This window comes from Sander lucioperca, chromosome 22 (assembly GCF_008315115.2).
Source record: "Sander lucioperca isolate FBNREF2018 chromosome 22, SLUC_FBN_1.2, whole genome shotgun sequence".
Taxonomy (NCBI): Eukaryota; Metazoa; Chordata; class Actinopteri; order Perciformes; family Percidae; genus Sander; species Sander lucioperca.
Genome location: NC_050194.1, coordinates 20,411,435 through 20,438,026, shown reverse-complemented (window position 1 = coordinate 20,438,026; position 26,592 = coordinate 20,411,435). Strand labels below are relative to the sequence as shown.

Here is a 26,592-nt window from a genome sequence, read left to right as displayed (position 1 = left end):
TTCTGTGTTTCTGTAGAATATAGAAACTAACCACTTCCCACCAATGCCTTATAAATAGTCTGGGCTTGGCTGTAATTTTACATCTCTTTACTTGAACATGGCATGTTTGAGAAATAGGAAACAAGACTGTGCGCACATCTCAGATCTTTCTGTTTCCCGCTCATGCAAGGCGTTGCTCGAGCGCAGATTTGTGGAGCTTCGGGATCGGGGCCGTCGCTTGGAGGAGCTGCTGCCTCGACGGGTGAGCTCAGAGGAGCAGCGCGAGGTCCTGTGCCTCCTCTGCAAGGTCCACGAGCTGGAGATCGAGAACGCAGAGATGCAGTCCCACGCGCTGCTCAAGGACAACGTCATCCGGCACAAAAACTTTGTGGTGCAGCGCTTCGAGCAGCACAGACACCTGTGTGACGAGATCATACAGCAGCAGAGACAATTCATTGTTGGTGAGTCTATCAGCACTTAGTCTCGCTTTGCCAGACCTTCCTCCACAGCGCTGCGGAGGAGGGTCTGGCTAGTCCACACAGCATTGCGGGATTGGAGATAAATGTGCCCTGGTTTATTGGCCTTTCTTTAAACCAATCACAATCGTCTTTGGCGGCGCTAAGCGCCGGATGGAGCAACAGCACCTCTGCAAAATAGTCTCGGGAAGGAACTTCCAAGGAAGATTGGACAGATAGTCTAGCTAGCTGTCTGGATTTACCCTGCAGAGATCTGAGGAGCAGTTAACCATAGTCCTCATAAATCCACCGGAGTTTAAAATGCCAACTCAAAGGAAGCGGAAGGTGACGGACATCCGGTCGAATTTCCGGCGGTACCAGAACAATCCCGGAAATGAAACGTCGTCGATATAGACTAATCAGCACTAACTCCAAAAAATTGTTGAAAAACCTCTATTTAATATCTGTTGCTTGGTTAATTGCCGTGTACATTCTTTCCACAAGTCTGGTTTAGAGCTGCAACAATTCTCTAAATTGATGAGTCAGTTGAAAGAAAATGAAATATTTTGATAATCTTGTTCAAGTCTTTTTTTTCAACCACAAATTCCAAACTTTTGATCGTTCCGTTCGGATGATAGGTTTGAACTGTTGGTCGGACAAAACAAGACATTTGATGACGTTTGGTTTTGGTTTTAGGCACTGTGAATTTCTGGTTTACTGAATTTTATGTATGTATGTACGTTTGTGTTCCAGACCACAGTCTGCTAGTACCTCCACACCTCCAGGAGCTGTATGAGATGTACATGAGGGAGCTGGATGAGAGGAAACTGGACAGAGCAATGGCCCTGGATAAGGTGACCACCAGACACACCATCAAGGTAGCCGCTGCATAACCAATCACATTTAGAAACAAGATTATACAGAACATATTTATTAGGTGGCCTATATGAATATTGATGCTAATAATTTATACTAATCCTTTTCCAGGAGGGCTCTCTACCCAAGATCACCCTGCCCGGTCAGGGTCGTGACAACATGCAGGACATGGACTCGGACCAGGAGAGCGTACGCAACATGTGCTCGGATAACAGACGAGGCCAAGCCAAAATCCGTAGACACACTTTGCCCCCTATTCTGCCTGAGCCTGAGCTGTAAGAGGACATCTTGTTCATATCTTTTCCATTTAGAATCTATATAACAACTGCATTTACAGTAACAGCAAGTATCATAAAACTCCATGTTCCAATGACCAAGTTCATTTCTCAGTATTGATCTCTCTCTTTCCCTGCATCAGTGACAATAACAGAGTTTTTAAGAGCAGCCCTCACGCCAGGCAGATAAAAAACTCTGCTGTAATGACCCCGCCTCCCATCCACATAAACGGGAAGGGCAACAGAGAGGTGAGGACAATTCTAATAGGCAGTATTTGCCCCTGATTCATTCCATTTCCATAGCTATCCCTGAGAAGTACCTCATGCTGTTTCTATGTATGTTGTATTTTCTTTAATGTGTTTTGTTTTAATACCACACTGTAAAGCACTTTGTGCGGCATGTAATTGTATGAAAGGTGCTATACAAATAAAGTTATTATTATTATTATTATTATTATTATTATTATTAGCATGCTGTGATTTAGTACAGTCTATAATATACAATAATAATAATAATAATAATAATAATAATAATACAATATGGGTTCCTGTTTAAATTAAACTTGCACAGATATTTCACTCTGGTAGAAGATTTTCATGTTCCACCCATGCGCCTCCACAAAAGAAGCTCCAACATAATTATTCACTCTCAACTCAGTTTTTTCTCAGCTTTTCATGTTGAAATTTGTTCCAGGCTTGAAATAATATTACCGGCATCTAATTTTCTCACTATGCAAATGTCTCAGGAGTGTGAGTCATTGATGTGATGAAGTAAGAAGAGTTATGAGTCCTAGAATCCAAATGCCCTACTCAAAGTAAAAATGTAATTTTCGAGAGGCACAGCATTAATTCAGATGGCACCCAATCTAACCTCGACTGAAAGCAAAGGACCGCAGTGACTGTCCGATCATAATGTGGCACTCTGCATCTCATGTTTGCAGCTGCAGCCGCTGGCTCCTGAGAGCTCTCTGAGCTACAGCCATCTCAGCCACAGTGTCAGCAGCCACCTGGACTCTTCACCCGAGAGCAGCGAGGCCGGGGCTGATATCCCGCTTTCACGAACTGGTAAGATGTGCAGTACATGTTAGTGGAGGGACAATCGGGCTAGTGTGAGCACATTCAACCTACACAAATTGATTGATTATCAAAATTGTTGATTTATTTTCTTCCGATCAACTCATAATCTTTCAGCACTGACGAATGGTTAGCTGTGCCCATAAAAGCATTATAAGCCATTCTTTCTGAGGTAGCCATTTAATGGGTGGTGAAGTAAAATAACATACATGTCCCTGTGTCTCCGCAGAGCGGCAGCAGATCCTAAAGGGGGTCCAGAACATTGTAGTAAAAGCAGCCTGTCGACGCTCCAAAGCCCTGGAGGTGGACGCCTTGCAGTTACCCCCTCCCCCCTCTCCCCTGGACCCCAAGAAGCAGAAAAGCAGCCTCTCCTTGAGTGAGGCACCCCCTCGAGGTTTACCAATGCGACGCGGCAGGCAGCCTAGCCCTGAGCTCAGACACGCCACCTCCGACGACAACCTGTCCAGCAGCACAGGTGACGGGCCCAGCCTGCAAGTGACCTGGACACGCCCACGTAACCTTCATGTCGCCACCAAGAACCAAACACCCCGTGAAGTGGACTTTGAGGCTCGCCGCAAGAAGAGGCGCTCACGCTCTTTTGAGGTCACTGGTCAAGCAGTGAGTATTTTCCAAATTCTGCATGTTGTTATTATTGTTATATTTCTGAGTTTGTCTCAGGAGACTTTGTGTGAGCTGCATTAAGTGCTTTTTGGAAAATAAGGGGAGGAAAGACTGCAAAGCAAGTGGCAACCAGTCTTATTATACCGTATCAGCTTATCACATTCTGCTTTTTAGTCTTTTTTTTTTATTATTATTATGGACGCACAACATACAGAAAAATAAGGCAATAAGTCATCACTTAAATTCTTGGCGCTTCATTTCATATTATAAATAGCCTAAAAATGGCAAATAATTTGACAACTCAATCCACCATCATCACAATAGTGAAATTCTGGATTTCCTGTTTATCAGGCTATCATGTATCCAAATGATTGACAACCTACACATTAAGCAGAAACAGGCAACATTGGCATTTACATGTACTTGCCCTGTAGCCTGGTTTTCCCTGGTGTAATGGTGTCACATATTACTGTATGTATGTGAGCCATAGACTCATGAAATAGACATGAGTCACAGGACTAAGCAGCACCATATTAGATTGTCGGTATAGGAGAAATTTTGAAATGTGATATAATTTCTCACTCCACTCGCTTGCAGCTGCCTCAAACTAAGACAAGCACAGCTCAGAGGTTCCGTCCTCTGGACAGCACATCAGACCTCCATCTCCACAGCAACGGTCAGCCCCATGCTCCCATGCTCCGCCCCCAGTACAGAGGGGTCCTTCCTCTCACCAAAATCAGGGCACCCCACAACATCCAGCAAACAGGTAAACCACTGTCACTGCCAATGTCGACTAAGTGACGTTCCCCTATAATAACCTTTTTTATTGAGCTTTGTTTTGTTATATCCCCTGTCTTTCTACAGGCTTAAATGCAGAGTCCTCATCAGCCCACATGAATAACCTGAAGCGAGGGCCCCAGCTGCGGCAGCCCCAGCCCCTCCTCTACATCACCACCACAGGAACCGGGGGCCAGCGCACACGCAGACACTAAGCCATCACCCAAATTTATCCTCAGCACCAGCACCAACACCCAAACCAGCTGAGCTTGGAGGGGAACCTGAGAGCAACCAAACCCACCCCGAGCCTCAGTGACTGACATTAGGCAAGATTGTGAGGCAGTATGTTGGAGACTAACCAGACAGTAGCTGGACACCTTCACACAGGCCTCCTCTGTGCTTTGTTGTGGACACTGAGTGGCAGTGCGGACAGGCTCTGAGACCTATCAGCCTACGGACGCCAAAGATTGCTAGACGTACAGTGCATGTTCTGTGCGCATGTAAAGTGTTTCCACTTTAGCTTGCTGTTGTGCTGAATTGTGTGTTATTCTCAAGTCAGGATGGTGTCAAGCTCACTATGAATGCAACACTGTACTAATCGTGTATTGTCAGTATATACAGTTTGGTAATGTTCAGTGCTTGTTATAAAGGCCAGAAACTGAAGCATTAAGCTAATGGGGGATGTTTATGGGGCTCAACCTCATCGTAATGATGGAAATGAGAATCGATGGAAATGACTGCCTTCATTATTAGGATATTACACTAATGGCAATGTAAAACTGTATAATGAGAAGAGGCCGATTATCAAATTGTTTCAGCATCAGTTTTTCTTGTAGTGCGGTTGTTTCAATGACACACTAATATTTGAGTAAAAAAAAAAAAAGATTGTTGTGCACTTCTGGATTGAAACTCAGTGTTGTATTCTCACACGCCCCGGGTCTATGCCTTTTCTTACCCAAACGTGACTGTTTAATGTCATGTCTGTTTGTGTAGATGTATAGTACCACAAGTTGCTTTTCCAGATTAGTTGGCTGTATTTTGATGAATTATTTAACTGTTGCCTTTTCTTTTATGTTGCTGTCATCGACATTGTTTTCATAACTACAACTTTCTATGCTTTATTTTGTACTTTTTTTAATTTGTACCCCAATAAATTCAAAAAGTGAAAAATGATGTGTTTGCAGGAGTGAGAGAAAATGAGCGTCAGTTCAGTTCCTAGTTAACAACATTGCTGCATCCATGCAAGACTGAAATATGCTATAATGTCATGGAAATGAAAAGTTAGTGTGAGACACAGGATGCTTTCTACTAATTGGATGTGTAATGTTCGATAATGTCCACTAGATGGTGCACAGTAGCTACAGTACCATAGACTGTACAGTCTATGTACAGTACGCCATCTAATGGTCCATTCCTCTACTCACAACACATACGTTTCTCCTAAAAGAAAACACTTGAGTAGTTTGCTTGATTTAGCATTTAATTTTGGGATCATAGGCATTTTGTAAAGACTTCTATGGCTGATATTGGAGGCTGCATTTATTATTTTGTATCATAAGCAGCAGATCTCTCTGCTATTTTATTCCCATATAATTAGGACTATGGGACTATTATGTAAGCACTATTCAGAAAATACAGATCAGGATAAATATGATAAGGTGTATTTGGGAAATGGGTTAATTATTCTGTCTTCTAGTCTGGGTTTGTGTGTGTGCTTTTTGAAGCACAACTATTATTATTTCAGAGATGAAACACTGCTTTGTGACCATACACCTTTCTGGAATACAAATTAAAAGCTCCAATTTATTATTTAGTTGGCATATGTCATTATGTCAAAACTAACTGGCATGACTAATCAATGCTCCAAGTAAAGATTAGTCGTTATGTTAATAACTACTGCCATGTGTCAGTTAATTATTGCTCAGGCCATCTTAAGATATCATTCGGGAATGATTGTTTGGAGTCCTTGAGATTGACAAGAACATCCACCCCTGCCCAAATAATAATAATAATCACAGGTGCTTCTATACATTTGATGAGTAAAAGTCTATTTTTGTTCCAGATATGAGGTGGTTAGCATTCATCCAGATAACCAAGTAAAACTCACTTTCTTGCACTTGTATACTTTGCCATTTTAACAAGTTTGTGGCCGATAATACCTCCAAAAATGAGATTTAAAAAAAGACAAGTAAGCAAATTAAGTACAAGATATTCATCCCGTTGTATCTGGATGAGATTTAGTCGGAAATACCGCCTCCTCTGTTCTACAGACAGCATTCTTATCCAATGAGCAATCACATGCTGCGTGATTGATATGTTAATCGACCAATCAGCGGTGGGATTACGGCTCTCGGGCGGTAGTGCACGTACAGCTGATTTGCAACCCGCCGAAGCTACAGCAGAGAAGGAGGAAAAATGTCGCTGGCTTCGACGCGGACCGTTCTAGGATCAGTGTCCTTTTAGGAAAAATCTGACGGCAATTCGGTGAGTGGGACAGTCGTCACTAGTTGCATCCAAGGTTAGCGGTTAAATTCGGTCTGCCCCGTCCAGAACCGCAACCGTTCGCTACAGTTTTACTCATTTTGTGCAACGTTTCAGGCCTGCTGTTTAGAAGAAGAAGAAAAACAGCAACGACCGTGCCTGGCAGCCATGATGAATGTTAGTTACGATAAATGTAGCATTGTTGATATAGTTTGCGTCGTTAGTTGGTAATAAAAGGCAGCGCTGTTTCTCATATAACTACAAGTCAAAATGAGCCACTATGGTATGTAGGTTTCTAAAACGACAGATGGAGAGAGGGAAAAGCTTGTCTTTAGTGTTTAGTTATTGTAGAAAGTTTTGTATTTGCACATCAGCCGCCGATTCTGAGCGCGAGACAGACCGTTTAATCACTCGCCCATACGTCACACGTATCCCTACACCATTTAAATATTGTGAACACTTGGATAGGCACTTTTTTTTAACAGTTATTTTAGTTAAAATAAAGAGCTGCCCCACATCTCGTCCAATCACAGGCGTTTCTTCTCACAGCAGCAGCTGAGCTGTAGCGACCAGCAGACAGACAACAGTAGTGCTTGTTGACACAAAAACTTTGACCTTCTAAATTGCTTGCTTAGCTTTTTGTAAGGTCTAACCATTGACCGCATGGGTCTAACTCAGTGGTTCTCAAAGTGGGGTCCCGGGACCCCCAGGGGTCCTTGAAGGGGTTTCAGGGGGTCCCCAACAAAAAGGGGAATAATTTATTAATCATTTCATCCATAAGTAACGCAATGACAGATTGTATGACTATGTTGCTCATGGGTTTCTTTCACTTTCTGTAATAAAACATCTAAAAGCAAAAATGTTATCAGGTAGGGGACCGTGGGACAAGGTCCTATCAGATGGGGGTTTGTGGTCTAATTTGTGTCAGTTTAGGGGTCCTTGATGTGAAAAGGTTTGAGAACCACTGGTCTAACTTTATAACTAATCAGGTTTTCATTTGCTTTGTTTTTAAAGCTGTGCGAAATAATGCATTCTGGGTAGGTTTTGCATTTAGACGCACCAAGCAAATCCCGCTCCTGTGATTTCTGTTTCTTTCAGAACAATGAATAAAAGTAAAACTATGACAAAATGCAAAGTTGAACAAGTCAATGCTGAATTTGGACTTTAGGGATGTATTGACTGCCACAGATGAAGAGCGCTTGAATTGTTTGGTGTTTAGTCTTCAGATTTCACCATATTTCCCCAATTTATGCACAAACAATGTAGTTCAAGACCTATTTGTCCATTCTACTTTTTTTTTCAAAAACAGTAGTGAAGTAAAAAGAGGATAACAAAGAAAGATAAGAAATTCATATTAGGATCATGAACCTAGTATGACGCTTGCTTTATTCTTATTTGTTTAAAACTATTTCTCATGTTATGTTAATGGCAGTGGTGGAAGAAGTTTTCAGATATTTTAATTTTTACCACAGTGTAAGAAAACTCTGTTACAAGTCCATCATTTACACTCTTAAGTAAAAGTACAAAAGCGTCATCAAACAATACTTGAAGTACCAACATATAAAAGTACTCAATGCAGAATGGCCACATTTTTGAATAAAATATATTATATTACTGTATTATAATTAGTGATGCATTAATGTGTTCATCGCTTCAATGTAGCACCTTGTTTGATCATTTAAACAAGATGTCAGATATTCAGGAACACTACCTTAGCCATGTAAGACATGCGTAACACATGTGAAGTGTGTGTGCAATGACGGTAGCTGTTGCTATGAACCTGCTCATGTCAGCCATGTGGCTGTGCACCATCAATAAAGTGAATGTCCACCATATAAACCCATATTTTACCTTAACTGTCTAAAGACACAATTAAGAATGAACACGTTATCCCCCTAAATATCCCAATCATCATATATTATATAAATAGTCATTATATTTCAGATCAAACAATTATCAAATCTTTTAATGCACTGAGTTTGGTTTTCCCACAGGCGTACTGTTAGCATTGTTAAGGCATTCAGTAATTAGTAGTTATTTAGTACCAGAAGATAAAGTCAACAGAGTTTTAACTTTAACTTTAACTTCTTTAACTGTGTAGTCCGTTACAAACAACGTAACCTTTGGTACTAACCATGATTTTTCTTTTTTCTTTCTTTCAGAATGAACCCTCTGCTGTGGTGCTGCTGTGAAATGGTCTAACAGTTTTAATGTGGGAGGTTTTACCTTGACTATAGAGAGAGTCAGCTTACGTTCCCCTTTTGTCAGCTATAAACATAACCACTTAGGAACAGAGGAGTATAGTGTAACACTACATGGGCCTCTGAGGTAACGTGATCTGATAATTGAAGCCTCTGGAGCCTCCTCCCTCAGACAGAAAGTTAACAATTCAGTGAAGACATGGACCCATCTGCTAGGGTGGTGGGTCTGGATGCCCAAGGGAACATGGTTTTCACAGTGGTGAAACCAGTAATGGGCATCTTTCAGGTGTCTTCAGAGCAAACAGGTAGTGTTGCACAAGGGGGCATGGGACTACAGGGTCTATCTGAAAACACATTGATCCTTCCTCAAGTGCAAGGCCAAGCTCTGGACCAGAACCAGATGGAAATGCACACCATACAGCCTCATATTCAGATGCCCCAGATGCAGGTTTCTGCCCCAGTCCAGACTGAGGTTGTGTCCCAGAATCAGGACCCACCACCAAACTCGAGCACAAATTCAGAGTCCGTTTCCCACATGCCTTTTGCAGAGGTGTCGTCACTCCTGGATCCCAACATGAAAGGATCTAAGGCTCGTAAGTGGCCAGTTGTTTGAAGATAATACCAGCAGTCATTTAGCTTCAAAGCAAATGTGTAGTCTTTGTTCTTGAATTTCAAAAAAAGAAATTAAGTTATTTAAAACTTGTCACTTAAATTTGTTGAAAGTCAAAGGGATTTGGATTTGAGAAGCAAATTTGATATTCAGATTTCATCAAAATGCTATTGAATCCCTGCTGTGCTGATTCCCCTCTTCCTGTCTTGCTCTTATTTTAGGAAAGTATCTCATCTCGTATGATGAAATCAAGCGGCGCCTGCAGGCCCCGGAGAAGATGTCCCTGCGCTCCCTGGCAGCCTACACTCGGGTCAGCAGAGGCCCGGCCAGCAAGAAAACACTTCTGGAGTCACTCAATGTACTCAGCCTTACGCCAAGCACAACTACCTCCGTGTCCTCCTCGTTCTCCAAACTCACTGAAGGTGACAGGGATGTGTGTTAGTAAGGACCAATATAATGTATATCTTTGACATAACAGGGAGAGCGTAAGGGACTAAACTGTGTTTTCATTTGTGAATGTGTTTAGGCGACACCAGAGCTTTGTGTGACGATATGAAGGACTTTTCCCATGACTACATCGACTACAGCAACATGGCTAAACAGCTCATCCCCGAGACGAACACAGTTCAACACTGGTCCAAAATCATTGAAACTAAGTACGTACTGTATGTCCTTGTTGTAACGTGGCTTTCAAGTCTGTTTTTCTAAAGGCTCCGACACATCAACCCGACGGCCGACCGTCGGCAGAAAAGGCAGTCGGACGGAGCAGTCGGCTCCCGTCTCCCCGAGTTGGTCAAAAAAGTGCCTCGGAACACACCGAAGCGACGCCGACTTGAGCGTACGTTCTGCGTGTGCGCGAGACGTAATACGTCTCCATAACAGCAGGTGGCGCTAATCTGTATTGTCGCCCAAAAAATGAAAACCAGAAATGACTGAATATCTCTCTAGACCTAGTAAACACAGAGTACGCTGTCATCAGTCATTGTTTTCATCAGAAAGTGTTGATAGTAGTGAAGAAGGATCGTTGTTGTCATTACTCGCTGAACGGAAGAAAATACGATGGCTAGTAATAAGAAGATACTGGCGTTATCAGCGCTCGGGCTCTCCGGTTTTCTCGTGCACTGATTCGCTAGTCAAGGGCTAGCACTCCACCAATCAGATTGGTCATTGAGCCGACTGGCCGATTCAACAAGTCAAATCGGCCAAAATGAACGCCGACGGCTCCTCTGACTGACGACAGCACGGAACACACCGAACAGACTCGAGTCACTGACCTCGCCAGACTGTCCGACGGCCGATAATCGGGTTGGTGTGTCAGCGCCTTAAGGAACCTTAGATAAACCCGAGTAATAACACTTTCTTTTTCTCTCTCAGGAACCACCTGGAGGATATGAGAAAATGTTTCAAGGACCCGGTCAACAGCGGTGCGTTTGACAACGTCACTCACGGTCTGGGTCTGGGAATGTTGGACGTTGCACTGGACATGATCATTATGGTAATTGAGCAGCAGATTCGGATCCTGTCTGGCGCGGCGGCATCAGACCCGGCTGACTCTGGTCCGCCAATGAGGCGCATCCGCAGGCGCCTCCGCAAAACCCGCCCGACTGACAGCGAGAACCCTCACAAGGTGTCTGGAGGGGTCAAAGAGCAAGGGAAGGCAATTTCAAAAGGCAAGGGGCGAGGCCGAGCCAGGAAGAAGATAAGGCAGGACACTGGAGCAGCTGTTCCAATGGAACCCCAAGCGGAACAGTGCAAGCCAGATGATGTGGAGAATAATGTCCTTACCCTGGTTTCTGTTGGATATGAGACTGTTTCCAGTGGTCTCAATGCAGCAGGAACTGTTTGACAGCTGCTCACAAGAACCATTTATAGTCCCTTTCAAAGTCATACTCAGCGATGGAACTCAAGCTCAAGAGCTAAGCACAAGTTTAGCCCCTGTGAAGGAGATCACAGTTGCACACAGTGAGCTCAGCATCAACAGATAATGTCCCATCTTTAAGTCAAACTTCAAGGAATAGTTGGACGTTTTGGGAAATACACGTATTAGCTTTCTTGACGAGATTGATACTGGGGCTGAAAAATAGCAATATGGACTAGTGCAATTTCCAAATCGCAGGAGGCACAATATTTGTTTAAGGCAACAGATGTGTCAAAATAGCATTCTGATCTGTATTAAGTAATATGTAGTGCTGCAGAGATGTGCTGGCCTACAAATCATATTCCACTTAAATATCTTAGTTTGGTACAGATCCTCGCAAAAAAAAAAAAATCACACCATAATCATTTTCAATACATTTTTCAATTAAAATGAGAATGATGCAAAAAATATCATTCCCTCCAATATCGTGAATCAAATGACAATATCAGTCAAAGTCATTCATCTCTAATTGATACCACTCCATACTGTAAATATGTAGCTGGAGTTTGAGTTTTGTGCAGATTTAACTAACAAGATATAATGCGTTAATTGGTGAGTTAGACGTTCTGGTAGGCCGGTTTTGTTGCCTTCAGACAGAGCCCTGTTTCCAGTCTATATGCTAAGCTAAGCTAACTGACTGCTGCCACATATTGGTATATGGTATCGATCTTCACGTCTAACTCTTGGCAAGAAAGCTATAAAGCACATTTTCCAAAATGCCAAACTATTCCTTTGAGTGAATAATCTTGTTTCTCTAGTAGCAGGTTTGTAGACGTATGTGTGTAGTCTAACTGAATCCAATTATATACTATTTTTTATGCTATGTTTTCAGTGAACAGACAAAAGTCCCCATGTATGTCAACATGTTGAACACTGTCCATGCACAGATGTACAGCCCATAATGTAGAACAGATCATATCAGAGGTCTGGATTATATTTTTTGCTGGTGGTACAATGTCTCTCGTTTCCCTGTTGTATTTATTGTTTAGTTTTCCAATCGAACATCTATCGTTCTGTACTAGATTGTTGAAAAAAAACTATTTTACTGGAACCTCAAGAGTTGAGTAAAATATAAAGATTTCATTTTTATAACTACTTTGATTCTGTTATGGTCTTGTGATAGATGTCCTAAAATGGAGCAAGCTGTGCCTAAATGTGTAGATCGTTGAGTTAAAAGAGAGAATGGCTTCATATATTTAATTTGGACTTTAAGTGACTCTAACATTGTAGTATTTGTCTAATCACATAGCGAAGTAGGGGCATCCAGAGATCCGGGGTAGATCATGTTCGGTCATTCAACATGTGATGATGTCGAGAATGATCATTTAGAATAGTGAAATTATATGGAGACATCGGGCTGAAGCATTGTCGTCCAACTCTGAAACTCTGAAAAAAGCCATCTAATAATACACTTGTGAATAAAAACAGATGTCCCCGTCTGTGTTGTTATTTTGTCTCTGATTTTCTAGAAACTGAAATGCATTGTGGGAGATTTTAGGGTGGTAAGAATACACTCAGCCGAGTAAGCTAAGTGCTAATACCTTAACCACACACACACACACACACACGCACACACACAGAGGAGAGAGAACAGCTTAAGTGAGGATTTGCTCTGTATTAACCCAGGGACACAGAGCCAGCTGAGTACAGGGTAGTACAGGTGTGTACAAAACAAAATAGACAATTATTTTATTTTTGCACAATCCAACAGTGCAGGATGGGAAGGAAGTGCGGCAGTGGGATTAAACAGGCAGTGTATTGAAGTAGGTTTCCTCAAAGCCACAGCTAATGACTCCAAAGACTGGCACTAAAAGAAAGAAATTGGACAAAAGGAGAATAACAAAGTGCTGTGTATTCTGCACGAAGATGTCAACCTGGAAAGTTTCACCACCAGAGCAGAATGGGACACCCTAATGTGCCACTCATGTACACTTACGCACGTTCCCACAAGGATAAACACAAATCCAGTCGACTGCAACCCTACACACCAAACGGTGAGTGGAACAGTATCATGGTTGATGATCGACAGCGTGAAGTTGGTTAGATGTTGGATCTTGATATTAGCTTGGACCTTAATGTGGTTATAAATAATACCTTTTATTCATAGAAGCTACACATTTGTTTCAGTAATGCTCACGCTTCTTCTTCTTCATTCAGACATGGAACCTGCTGGTGCAACCAGACTGTAATACTGTTGGCCAGTGAGCAGCTTTATTAGCCAATAAAGGGTTAACTGTCTTTTTGGTGGGAGGAAATGTTATTCATTCGCATACATTTTCACAGCTAGTGAAGGGACTCAAACTTGTGATCTTTTAGTCATGAATTCTTTAAAGACCATGCCAGTGTTACACTTTTAACTCATATTAATAATCTAATAAATAAACATGTATTGTAAGTTTTTTATTGCTGAACATCTTCAAATGCATCCTTGAAAGTTTCTGATTTGTTCATGTAATTTCCCTACCATTCTACTCAAACATTGTTTCCTTTTTATTTGTTAACAGCATGAAAATCAATTAGTCAAATCAATCTATCAAAACTAACTAATATCTATCAAAAGAGTTGTGTAGTCCATCACAGTGAGCATCAATGTTGCATTAACTTTTGCCAATTTACATTATCATTGTGTGGTTATGCAGTTTAAGTAAGGTTGATTGTGCTGCATTTACTTTTCACTTGAATGCATTCCACAATTTAAGCGATTTTCAAGAGTTAATAGGTCTTTATATGGAATTGGAAACATGGAAACCAATTGCTGCCAGGAATGGTAGAGAAACTACACTGACATTTGTCAAACATGATGTAAGAGTATCTAGCTTTGTAGTAAATGGCCTAAGACATGCACAACTACTTATATACTGTAGTTCAGCCCCCCAATATGCCTCCACATGCTTCTGTCTTCAGTTAATGGTTTGCTGAAGTAAGGGCTGGGAATACAGTGGTTACAACTACTGACCACCATGTGTCACTTTGTGACATCTCTGTATAAGGTAATTGAAGGACCACTCAAACGAATCGGGTTGGAGACTGGAGTTTTTTTTTTAATATTTGTACAGACAAGATGGGACGATTGGACTAGAAAAGTGCTTACTACTGAAGGGTCCTTGACCAAAGCACTTACTGTAAAGCTGAGTATGGCATTGTTGTGGGCAGCAGCTCATTGGCAGCCATCTATTATCTTGAGACTGGTACTGTAACTCAGCTTTAGAAATGTTTTAATTGATTTCCATGAGTAAATTAATTTAATAGAATGAGTTCCAGAGTCAAATATACTGTAGTTAGTAGAGCTATATTTGGCTACCTCGACAGTTAGTGAACCAGATACCCTGGTCATTTGGTCTAAACCAGAGAGAGCAGTGGCTGACATCTGGTTGTTTTGCAAATAGGATGCGCAGGAATCAAGTGTACCTTTGCACAATTAGTCAAATTATTTGCAGGATTCTTTCCTCCCGATGGAGACTCCCAGTTGTACTGCTTTTATACTTATTTTTTTGAGCAGCCCCTCTCTCTCATCCGATTTTCACGTTTCCTATGCTTCTATACATCATCCATACCTGCTGGCCATTTACTTGTGTCCCATTTTATGACTCTTAACATGTCTCCGTTTCCCCACATCTTCCGACAGACAACCTGAACAATGCCTTAGGCTCTATCAGAGTGCTTGGTTTGGAACTGATCGCAGACGAACTTAGACCACATCTGAACACAGTGCTGATCAACATTAAGGAAAGAAGTGAGTTTATTTAAACTCTAAAAATATGAAATATATTTCAAGCTGTGCTATCCATCAAGCCTCAGCTATAACACTGGACAGCATTAAATATATCAAAATGTGTTTAGGTTTCATATAATGACAGGTTTCGGGGGGGTTGTCTTTTATTTGATGTGATTTGAATTGCAAAATGCCCGACAGTCGATGTCATACATGCAATTTACATTATTTATGTCTTTTCTAACACATATACCTTAAGACATAATGCCTCCCACTCCTAGTGGCAGCTATATCATAACAGCTCCCCATTTGGAACAATAAAACCTGTAGCATTAAAACCACACCGGTGAGGGATGGGTAGCTGGGGGTTGAGAGGCTGTAAAAGGATCAGGTGTATGACAGTTGTAAGTCCTCGGGACATGTTAAGCTGTATTTGTGTCTCCTAGCAAGAGAGCAACAGGGGCATAGAGAGGCAGAGGAGGTAGAGACGGGTTAGAGAGATCACATTGAAAGTAAGGCTGCAACAGATTCAATTCAGTACCATTAAAGGAACAAATCATAAAAAGATTTTAAAAAACAACTTGATATACTTCATGCAACTTCATCTTTCAAGCCAACCTTTGGCTTTGGCTTCATAAAGAGACTATATTAATATGTAGGGCTGTCAGCATTAACCCGTTAATCGCGATTTATTAATTTATTTTACACTTCACTCGGCTTTGCGTCGTGCCAACAGGCTACTATTTTGACCCTTCGCCACACCTTTACTTATCATCAAGCTGCCACACTTCCTCGTAACACATCCTGCTGCTGCAGGCTGCAGACATGATGGAGATAGACAGCAGAAAACACAATTCTGAATGGCGCTTTTTATTTTCCAAAACTCCTGGACAGCTCATTAGACAAGTCGAAAGCTACATGCATATTGTATAAAGCCGAATTAAAATATCACCGAAGCACGTTAAGCTTGAGCTACCACCTAAGAGCTAATTAATGTGACTATGTGAGGTGGATGCTAGTGGGCTCAGGCAAAGCACTATTTTGGAGAGTGCTACTTGCCGACCTGTTGATGAAACCAAATCCAAACAAATTACTACAGCTCTTGCAAAATGGGTGGCAACTAACTGCACACCTGTCAGCATCGTAGAAGACTCGGGTCTTAAAGAAGTACTACGGTTGGCATGTTCTGACCTGTCTTATACATTGCCGTCGAGGGTGACAGTAGTTTCACACATACACAGCCTGTACGACACGGAGAAAGCAGCCAAACTGGAACTGCTGCAAAGTGCAAATGCTGTCTCATTAACCGGTGAGGATAGGGATTTTTAGTTTTTTAGTTAGATACTTGGAGGAATTGTGCAATAATGACATTTTTCTTTTGTTTACAGTAAATAAATAAATAAACAAATACAAATCTTAAAGTCAAGTTCATAAAGTAACTTTCTTTGCATTCATTTGATTCACAATCAAGATACACTGGTAAGAATTGCTTTCCATTATTAAAGGAACACGCCAACTTATTGGGACTTTAGCTTATTCACTGTGCGCGTTGTAGCTCTTTCCGACGGCTCCACCGATAGCTTAGCCTAGCACGGATCCTGAAGGCAATTGGTTCCAACTAGCCTACTGCTCCGAATAAGTTACAAAATAATGCCAACATGTTCCTATTTACATGTTGTGATTTGTATAGTCACAGCGTGTACAAATAACAAGGTCGTAGCCATCTTCTAACCGTATATAAACTGGGAACTATAGTCTCAGAAAAGCGAAGCATTTCTACTCTCTGTCCGGTGCTTCTCAGGTGCAAGCATATCACTCCGCCCAAGTAACAGAAGTAGCAGTGCTTCGCCTTTCCTAGTTGGAACCAATTACCTTCAGGATCCATGCTATGCTACCGGTGGAGCCGTCGGAAAGAGCTACAACGTGCACGGAGATGAGAAGGGTACGTATGGACTTATCTAACTCTGGGGGTTACGGTGAATAAGCTAAAGTCCCAATAAGTTGGCGTGTTCCTTTAATATGTACTTAAAAACAGTTCTAAAATGCAAAAAAATAGAATTTTAATCATGTGATAAAACATGTGATTAATCGCGATTAACTATAGAAATTCAGCGATTAATTGCGATTTAAAAAAAGTATCGTTTGACAGCCCTATTAATATTATATTATTTTGTATATTATTTATAGCAGTGTTTACATGTGTACCTCTGCTTGTGTCCAGCGAAAGGCGCTGATGAGCAGGTAGTGATCAGTGGGATCTTGCCAATTCTGGCACTGTCTCTGAGGAGCAGGGGGCCCCTTACTCTGCTGACCGCAAAACTGGTAGCTGAACTCGCCAAAGAATGTAAGACACAGATATTGATCATTTATTTATACATAGTTTCTTATTCAAGCCCAGATTCTCTAAAAGGTGCATTTTCTGTTGGCTGCCCTTAAAGCCCGCTGCATTGTCTTTATCCTTTGTATTTTTTATCAGTGTAGTTTTACGTTCATTCATTGCGTTGTTTTTATTGTTTCCTGTCAGCTGTGGTTCGTAAAGGTTTCAGTGACGCGGGTTTGGTTACGGCTTTGCTGTCTGTGCTGACCAGTCCAGACCAAGAACTGCTCCTTCACGCTGTAAGAGCCATCTCACGCATGTCCTATGACAGCTGTAAGTAAAATAAACCAATCAACAGCAATAAGTAATTATGTGTTTAATTGTAATACATATGTGACCATACCCTACAGCACTGGTTCTCAAACTTCGGTACAAGTACCAATGGTAGAGCTATAATCGTGCCTTAAAAGTTAGGCCCGACAAGGCCCGAGCCCGACAGAATTTGGACCGAGCTCGACAAGTACATTTTGATTGACAGCTTTTTAAAAGCCCGAACCCGTTTACAGCCTGACATTATTCAAATGTGCGCACGCACACAGCTCTTTTGCCTTTTGTCAAGAATGAGTCATTTTTTTAACATAATTTATTAATGACTAACGTAGGCTATAGGCCACTTGGAAGTTGGAACAAAGACATCGTAACATCTCAGCACTCTAAATAAGCCAACATGCCTCATCAGCGACGAATTCCGTTTGTCGTTCATTCGTTTTGCTGTCGTACTTTAACAGAATGTCATATCTTTTTCATTTCACATAACCCACTGGCTCATTATTCTCATTATGCACATGGTCAAAAGTTTTCCACACCTCAGACTTTGCTTTCTTTGACGGTGCAACCAAAACGTAATCGCCAGAGGCCAGCTTCTGTTTCACCTCCTCAGCATCCATTATCACGCTAATCGAAATGCATTACCTGACTGCTCATTTACTGCGCAACCTGGAGCGTAAGCCCGAGCCCGTGTAAAATTATAGAAATTAAGACCGTCAGGTCCCGTCGGGTTCGGGCAAAGATCTTCAGCTCTAACCACTGCTGTACGCAAGCTCCCTCTATTGGTACGCGGATGGAATTAGCTTGCTACATAGTTACATAGTTATGTTCATACAATGCGCATACATCCATCATTTGTTACGAGCTGTGATGCAAGATAATAAGCAGAGGTAAAATGAATGGTTCAAAAACACTGCAAACGTGGGCATTAATGGCGGTACTTAGAGAGCCTAATATTTTCTGAAGTGGTACGTGGTGTAAAACGTTTGAGAACCACTGCCCTACAGGATTTGAAGCCAAAGTTCCACTGTGCATTTTACATTGTTTGACATCAGGTCACAGTTTTTCAGTGATGTAAAGTAATGTGATATAAAATGCTACACAATCGTCTATTTTCTGTGCCTCTCTAATTCCCTCTGTCGCCTTCAGCTAAGCTGCAGGAACTGTTACTACGTCGAGGTGCAGTGCCTCGTCTTGTTGCCATCCTGCTCCGTTTCCCTGAGACAGAGGCTCTGGAGGAAGTGTGCCTTCAGGCCCTCTGTAACCTCAGTGGCATGGGAGTGGCAGAGGAGGCTGGCATAGTCTGGGAGAGGGGTGTATCTGTGAGGCCAGGAGAGTCGGTTTTTCATGGCGTTTCTCCTCACACCTGTGGTCTGGCCTCCTCTGTGACTCTGGTGTGTGTGTCTCAATGGGCGCCGGGTCAATACGCGGTCAACATCGAGGTTTTCCAGCGCTACTCCTCCTCTTTCTGGAGCCTTCACGGGAACAAACGGCACACTCGTTGGTTCCCGTTCTCCAGCTTGGGAAGCTATTCAAATCTATACAAGGTGATCAAGTTCTCTACGAGGAGTGTTCCCCGAACTAAAAGTCTGAAGACTCGCGTGTTCCACACTTTCCTCTGACAGCTTAAATACTATATAATATAATCTGGTATTATAGTTATATCAAACTCTGAGGGGATTATACAGCCTGTCTAATTGCACCACCAATTATTGGTAGGCTACACACCAAAACACCAGGGGAATGTTTACACACCATAATGCCCACTTGGACATTTACGTTATTTGTGTTTAGGACCCCCTCGAAAATGAGATGCTACATCTCAAGGGGCTATCCTTTCAATACAATTCTAATGAAATGCTACTAAAAATCTCTTGTCAACTACTGTTGACTTTTATCTTATATTTTTGCTCTGTTTGTTGGCATTTTGACTTCTATAACCACCTGCTTAATGTAAAATAATAGTCGGTCACAGCTCATTTTAATGATTGAGCTATTATGGGATCCTATGCCATGCAGTACGGTTTGTTTTTTGTGCAATAGTTGAATCAGGAATAAGGAAAACACTATGAATAAAAACAAATTATGCATCAGAACATGAAAACCTTAAAAAAAAAAATGAATGTTCCAATGATGTCCTTGCTGTTGATTTGTACACAAGTGCTTGAAATAATTGTGAATTTCTTTTCTAGGCAGCAATAATGATCCGTGTTTTTTTCTACAGTGCAAGTGTTTCATTTTGTACTATGGCTCACTCAATTTTTTTGATCTTTGACTCCACTCCACTTTAAACAATAAATGCCTTGACTTTTAATGTGTGCATGTGTCTTTGCAGCAGGCGAACAAGGTCATTGTAGTCAGGGGTTAGTTTGTAAATAATGTGAGCACACAAATAACTAATTTGCTGAATTTGTAATAACTGACATCTGTTTATGCAAAAAAAAATGTTTTCTTAATTCATGCACACAAATGATTGATTTGAGGGTACAAAAAACTATTTTCTTACATACTGACAAAAGAACATACACAAGCAATTAACACAGAAGACTTTTTTTTTTTAATTTTAAACAACTTCTTGCACAATATGAAACTCCAACATACCTATTTGAGGTGTGAGTACAAAAAAAAAATAAAAAAAATCTCTCTTCAACCCTACACCATAACTTCTCTGGAAACCCTAGGGGCACTGCGTCCACATGCCACGCATGATACTGTATAATGGATCTGCTAAAAGCTTGGCTGCCTGGGCTCAGTAATCCGATTCAAATCGGTTTCAGGCTCCAGGGAACAGGACTATGGAAGTTGTAGGAATGCAGGCCATCCAGCTACTGTAGGACACAGGCTAATGGTCCTAGTCTCACTTTTTTTTGACTTGCTGATCTAACAGGATGGCCAAGATCTGTGTAATGTAGGTTTACTCAAAACCTTTGCAAAAATAAGCCCAAGTAAGCTCCAAACTGACCACAAAACAGGAGAAAAAGGGTAAAGAAAATAATTTTCACCAATAACAAATTTAACAGCAGCACCAGACCAACAAACAGCTATGTGGACAAGAGGCAAGGAACACTTGTTCTGGGGTTAATATAGGCTACAGCTCCACTGACGATGCAGTTCAGGTGTGGGTGATCCAGACGCACAGGTGTGGGTGATCCAGACACTCAGGTGTGGGTGATCCAGACACTCACAGGGGCGTGGCAGACCTGAGAAAGATAACTCTTTTCCAAAAAGAGGCTGAGGAAAATCAGTGGATGTGAGCCAGTTATTCTTAAACAAGAACATCAGCTAACAAACATGCAAATATATCCTCAATATTCTCTTTCTATTCCTCTCTTACACACTGTCGGACTTTTACGTGGCCATGTGCAGCCTCTCAGAGTCTGAACCAACTTGATTACTAGAGTTTAACACTAGATGGCATGCATGTGCTTTGTAGAAAACTTTGTAGTCTTTGTACTGTACTGTTCTGTACAATATTAAAGAAACTGAACGTCAGTTTGTGACTTTGCACACATGCCTAACATACACACATGGACTGAATCTAATAATGACAAGCTACATCTCAGTGGATATTCTCAGATATTTACATAGATTTAATTGGTTTACTTTCCCTTGCTGATATGAAAGGTTTATGATAGTGTCTAAGTTAAATTGAGCACTTGCCCTTAGATTGTAAATTTGTTAAATACAAATGCCAACACAAAGACAGACACAAGTGTATCCCCCGCTCAATCTTTCTCTCATTTCTCTTCCTCTAATTACCTCTCTTATTGGTTCCATCCCGCTCCAGGCGTCCAAACGCAGGGGCGCGTCCTCTAATCAATCCTAACTTTATTACTTTGGGAGCCACTTAAATATTTGATGTGATAGAGATGAGGCTTTGGAATTATTTACAGGTAGACAAGAGGCACGCTCACACACCTATTCCTGACTAACGTGATCTGGTGGAAAATTGGTTCACAGTGCACTTGTTAAAGTGGAACAAAAACATATTTACATAAGAAAACAGCATTATAGAGGGACTAGGCTTAAATATATTCATAGTATAGGAGATAATTACTGCATTGGTGCTTGTTCAAATCAGACCAAACATTTATTTGGCAAGAAACTACTGTGATGAAAAGACATTTGGTCTGGTGAGGGGTTTTTTTTCCCCTGTGAGTCAGGTCCAGAAACAGTAACCAGAGGTGAGAAGCTCAAACTTGTTAAAACAGAGCTAAAAGGTCAGGTCAGAGAGGATTTTATCTGCCAGCAGCAGCAGCAGCAGCAGCAGCAGCAGCAGCAGCAGCAGCAGCAGCAGCAGCAGCAGCTCCTTCACTACTCCTGCAGTGAGTCCTGTGAACATGCTGTTTTTGTAAGGGCTTTGGCCAATAGCAATCTGTGCATGCTTGAATTACATAAACACCTCTAAAAAAAGAACCATTGCAGTGAATACTAAAAGATATAGATGTTTGGTTTGGTTTCATTCTGTTATATAAACAATATGCATAACATATTTGCTAGATTCTACAAAAGAGCACAGATTTGACAGCATTTTTGTAGGTTCCCAGTTTGTGTCTCTCATGTGTTGCCAGTCAAGCATCTGATTTTCCAAAAAATACATATCTGTCAATCTGTGGAAAAACCCAGAAGGTTGTTTAATAACACTTGCTGCAATTCTGAAGGTATTTCCAGGATCCTAAAAGACTTTTCTAACCATCTGGCTGAAAGAAATGTTCCGTCTGTTTGATGATTAAAAAAAGATTTTTTTTAACACATTTTCCAAGTTGTGCCTCTTTCTCCTCATCCTAAACAAAATGGTAGCTAGTAATGACATATCTCCTTGCTCAATCAAATAAAAAAAACAACATGAACCAAAGTTAAACATTACATATATTGACGTTACTTTGTAATATTTTATATTTTCATTCAACTCAAAGACACATACACTCCAGGTATCCAAATGTATGTGCACAAGCATTTTATTTTTAAGTTAAATAAAATGAGACGTTAGTTATTTTTTTTATTCGATAGTTCAGAATGACTGACATTTTTGTTGTTGTAACAAACTAACCCTAACTAATAGGAGCGAACTGGCTAAAATTTGGTAGCAGCTGATGAGCTAGCAAAGTGCTCATATTATGCTCATTTTCAGGTTCATAATTGTATTTAGAGGTTATATCAGAATAAGGTTTACCTGGTTTTATTTTCAAAAAAACACCATGTATTTGTTGTACTGCACATTGCTGCAGCTCCTCTTTTCACCCTCTGTGTTGAGCTCTCTGTTTTAGCTACAGAGTGAGACATCTCACTTCTATTCCATCTTTGTTAGGAGTCGCACATGCACAGTAGCTAGGTAAGGACTACTAGCCAGTCAGAAGCAGAGTATGAGGGCGTGCCACGCTAGCAGCTAGGCGAGCATTATAACGTGCGTTGACAAAAAGCCAAAAAGCAGAATATGAGCACTTTAAAGGAGGCAAAAATGCCACGATAAATAATGTCTGAAATTAAATAAAAAATAAAACTCTCATAATAATGAGATGGACTTTTTATAATTTCTTAAAAGTTTTCACAATTTTGTTCACATATTTTACAGAATTATTCTTTTTGCAACTTTTCAATTTTTATATTTCATGTTTCTTATTTATTAATTGAATATTCATATATAGAACATATGGAACAGGATATAAAGACAGAATATTTTATTGCCACACTGCTATCAAGAAAATATACTCTTTTTTGCAGCTGTTGCCTCAGTCTTTGCACAAACACGTGATGCATCAAACACAAAAAGTGTTTAATCAATAGTTCCACTTCCACTCTGTAATAGGTGTAGGAAGCCTGCATATATTACTTTTAATATAAGACTCATTAATAATGCATAAATAACTTTGCATTATATGCCCTCAAACCCAGATAACATCACTGAAGACTGTTTTATTGCTTGTCTTTGCAAAATAGTCATTTAAACTTTAATCCTCTTGTTGATTTCTGCAGCAACAACTGCATGTAATTGTAATTCTAATTACTGCTTTTGTCATTTCTTTATTGTGGCCTCAGTTATTCTTAGCCTGTAGCATCCTTCGATAGACAACAATGATCTGCCGTGTTGACTCACAACCCACACCCGCTCTCTCTTGATATGGGCACACAAACAAAGCACAAAATATAATGCCAAACACAGACACACAGATAGGATATTATGGCATAATTTAACAGAGACACAACATCTGCAGTCACATACTGTATGGACACACACACACACACACACACACACACACACACACACACACACACACACACACACACACACACAATCACTTTGATAGATCCTTCCTTGGGGCTTTGCGTCTTGACTTTTATAAAACAGGTCTGATTGTCAAGCAGTTATGGACCCCTGATTCTTTGTCTTTGCAGACGGCCAAATACTAACTGGACCTGTGACAGGCCGATGACAGCTCTCATCAGCAGAGACTTTAGGATTAGCATTAACCAATCAATGTCTCAGTCAAGTGCAAGTGAGTGTTTGGACAGATCCACTCGGCTGTGTTGTGTGCCATTCTTACTGGGGGACAGCGGCGGCCTCGACCTCAGAGAGGAGAGCTTGTGAGGAGAGTTCAGACCTGAAGCCAGGGGAAAGTTACCCTGGAAATCCAGAGTTCTCGCGAGAGCCCAATTTGAATTTGCTCAGCGAGTCACTCTGGCATTCAGTAGTGATGCTCATTAACTATGCCCTTGTAGCCGAGCTGCACCAATCACATCGGTGTATCTAATATAGGCGGGCCAGAGGTGAGCTAAACAGATGACGACAGCGCTGCGACGTCTAAGTCATTAGTAAACATTGCAAGATGGCTATGGATGAACACCAGTTGTTTGAAACGGCTTTGGCCGCTACAATGAACGAGTTAGACTTGGCTTTTTATCTAAAAGAGGAACAGAAGATGGCGCTCGAATCAAATCTAAGTGTATGGGGCTTAGCGAAAACCGTCACCGCGTGTATTGTTGTGATTAGTCGTAGTGTTATCCAATTGCGTGCAGTGAGATTTTCAAATGCATGCTTGGTGCCGCCCCTCGAGCGGGGCCATTTTCATTACTCATTGCCAGACCCTTAATCTTTCGGATTTGGGTCTGGATTTACAGGCCAGGGGAAAGTGACATCAGCAGCCTGTCTTGTGGGTCCATTAAGAAAGGCACTTCAAAAACAAAACACGATCTTTAATGTCATCCCTTATCTTTCCAGAACTGACCCAAGTAGCTGGTAGATGGGCTGATCTAAACACTACTCATTTCATTCAATTACAGCGACAAGTGCTTTATTTGATCAAGGACCACACATTAGGGTAACACTGGTGAAAAAATGTAACAAAAACAATTCCTTTTTTTTTTACGTATGTTGGCCCGCTAACATCATCGTAAACAAGTAAAGAACTAAAGGCATATTGCACGTTAGCCTGACATCATCCTATGACAAAATATTCTATATTGCAGCCACGGCATTCGGAAATTGCTTCCTATATTTAGCAAAAGAGTCCATGATGAAGGCATGAAATTTAATGAAAGTCAGTTTTCTTTGTGATTTTGCATGAATGATATACTATATGTGGAAACCTGTCCCCATCACATCTGACTTCTGTGTAGGTGCAGCAAACAATAGTGATAGCCAAATACATTGCTTGATTTTCCAAGCAATAATGGCATTATTCATGTCCGGCAGAAACACTTCTTTTACATTCTGCCTTTATTACTCTGTGGGTGAATTTCTGTAATTTCCTCCTGTTCTAATTTAGAATGTCACATCCGCTTTCCCACACTGCCAAAGTTCTCACATTCAAAATTCTGAGATCACCATTTATGACCAATACCATCCCTGAAAACTGGAACTAAAAGTTGACGTTTTCCCTTGTTTTTTTCTTTCTCTGCTGTATGACACAATGGAAACGGCATCATCAATAGCTATTTGTTTTCAGTGTTGCGGTATTTTACAGTGGATTCTTCCTTCTATTCTAGCACATGGAGCCTCTCAGGAGCCAAAACTTTAATCAAAAGAAAAAACATTTTTATAATGATTGGGGAAATAAAATTTGACCTCTTGTTACATTACATAACATTACATGTCATTTAGCTGACGCTTTCATCCAAAGCGACTTACAATTGCTATACTGTATATGTCAGAGGCCACACACCTCTGGAGCAACTATGGGTTAAGTGTCTTGCTCAGGGACACATTGGTTGATGTATCACAGTGGGAATTGAACCCAGACCTCCCACACCAAAAGCATGTGTCATATCCACTGCGCCATCACCACCCACACTCTTGTAATGCCAGCGGTGGAATTGAAATTTCATCCAGTCACAGCTGAATGCCAAAACACCTGTGGTTGCCCCATCACTGTGCTGCACCAAGTTATGACAAGCAGATGTTAAACGCAACACCAAAGAGCCCACCGCGTCCCAGACAGCTTATTTTTACTCAGGGATGTCGGGGAGCAGAACGGTCGGTTCAAACGCCGGCTCCTTCACTTCTATTTCTGTACCGGCATCACAAGCAAACGTGGCACAGATGTAGCTCTCTCCTGCTGCTCTGAGCGACAGAATAAGGCTAGTACTGGAACAGGCAACAACAACCACGACCAAACACTGAGGCTGCGCTTCAGGCGTGGGTGTGCATGTAAGTGTGTGTGCAGTGGCAGGTTGGTGGGAGAGGAGGCCATCTGTCCTGGCCTATTACGTCCATCACAGGAGGGCCTTTACATACATACACACACACACACACACTGTGGCTCATAGATGGTGTCAGAAAGGACTAATTGTGGACTTTGTTTTCACGTGCTGTGTTTTGTTTAATGGCTGTTTTGAGGGAATATTGCATTTTGACATTATCAACGGGGGAAAGCGGGAACATGGCGAAGGGACACGGAGAGAAGGGCAGAGCGGTGGCGCACAGAGATGACACGGCAGATGGTTGATTAGAGATTATCACCGTGGGAGGAAAC

The 26,592-nt window shown here is 41.3% G+C and overlaps 3 protein-coding genes and 2 long non-coding RNA genes across 5 annotated transcripts in view; 3 read left to right on the top strand and 2 right to left on the bottom strand.

Moving 5' to 3' along the window:
* The window catches only part of kif19 (kinesin family member 19), a 41,873-nt gene extending 36,650 nt beyond the window's left edge, over nucleotides 1-5,223 (top strand). The window contains exons 13-20 of the mRNA XM_031314773.2: nucleotides 170-440; nucleotides 1,188-1,312; nucleotides 1,422-1,585; nucleotides 1,729-1,834; nucleotides 2,527-2,650; nucleotides 2,889-3,277; nucleotides 3,878-4,046; nucleotides 4,145-5,223. Of these exons, the coding sequence (XP_031170633.1) occupies nucleotides 170-440; nucleotides 1,188-1,312; nucleotides 1,422-1,585; nucleotides 1,729-1,834; nucleotides 2,527-2,650; nucleotides 2,889-3,277; nucleotides 3,878-4,046; nucleotides 4,145-4,272 (1,476 nt within the window). The 3' untranslated portion in view covers nucleotides 4,273-5,223. The remainder of the gene's footprint in view (nucleotides 1-169; nucleotides 441-1,187; nucleotides 1,313-1,421; nucleotides 1,586-1,728; nucleotides 1,835-2,526; nucleotides 2,651-2,888; nucleotides 3,278-3,877; nucleotides 4,047-4,144) is intronic.
* Nucleotides 5,224-6,411: 1,188 nt separating this feature from the next.
* Nucleotides 6,412-11,554, top strand: si:ch73-127m5.2 (uncharacterized protein LOC561202 homolog). Its single transcript, XM_031314776.2, has 5 exons — nucleotides 6,412-6,541; nucleotides 8,701-9,332; nucleotides 9,571-9,771; nucleotides 9,876-10,005; nucleotides 10,724-11,554. Exons 2-5 carry the CDS (start codon nucleotides 8,939-8,941, stop codon nucleotides 11,193-11,195), a joined length of 1,197 nt encoding a protein of 398 aa, XP_031170636.1. The 5' UTR covers nucleotides 6,412-6,541; nucleotides 8,701-8,938; the 3' UTR covers nucleotides 11,196-11,554.
* Nucleotides 11,308-25,644, bottom strand: LOC116060977. Its single transcript, XR_004107631.1, has 4 exons — nucleotides 25,634-25,644; nucleotides 25,221-25,229; nucleotides 14,898-14,908; nucleotides 11,308-11,422 (listed from the first exon to the last, which is right to left on the bottom strand). It is a non-coding gene; the product is annotated as an uncharacterized LOC116060977 (long non-coding RNA).
* Nucleotides 13,058-20,079, top strand: si:dkey-21e13.3 (uncharacterized protein LOC100150043 homolog). The gene is made up of 5 exons (XM_031314777.2): nucleotides 13,058-13,261; nucleotides 14,893-15,000; nucleotides 17,201-17,323; nucleotides 17,504-17,629; nucleotides 18,773-20,079. Exons 1-5 carry the CDS (start codon nucleotides 13,168-13,170, stop codon nucleotides 19,243-19,245), a joined length of 924 nt encoding a protein of 307 aa, XP_031170637.1. The 5' UTR covers nucleotides 13,058-13,167; the 3' UTR covers nucleotides 19,246-20,079.
* On the bottom strand, nucleotides 20,158-21,577 carry LOC118494263. Its single transcript, XR_004896381.1, has 2 exons — nucleotides 21,383-21,577; nucleotides 20,158-20,836 (listed from the first exon to the last, which is right to left on the bottom strand). It is a non-coding gene; the product is annotated as an uncharacterized LOC118494263 (long non-coding RNA).
* Nucleotides 25,645-26,592: the final 948 nt, after the last annotated feature.

Bases quoted from the DNA above. Each gene is read 5' to 3' on its own strand.
- si:ch73-127m5.2 (XM_031314776.2), top strand. From the start codon at position 8,939: ATGGACCCATCTGCTAGGGTGGTGGGTCTGGATGCCCAAGGGAACATG. The intron at 9,772-9,875 runs GTGACAGGGATG...GAATGTGTTTAG, and splicing joins GTTCTCCAAACTCACTGAAG to GCGACACCAGAGCTTTGTGT. The intron at 10,006-10,723 runs GTACGTACTGTA...TTTCTCTCTCAG, and splicing joins TCCAAAATCATTGAAACTAA to GAACCACCTGGAGGATATGA.
- si:dkey-21e13.3 (XM_031314777.2), top strand. From the start codon at position 13,168: ATGGGACACCCTAATGTGCCACTCATGTACACTTACGCACGTTCCCAC. The intron at 15,001-17,200 runs GTGAGTTTATTT...GCTTGTGTCCAG, and splicing joins GATCAACATTAAGGAAAGAA to CGAAAGGCGCTGATGAGCAG. The intron at 17,324-17,503 runs GTAAGACACAGA...GTTTCCTGTCAG, and splicing joins AGCTGAACTCGCCAAAGAAT to CTGTGGTTCGTAAAGGTTTC.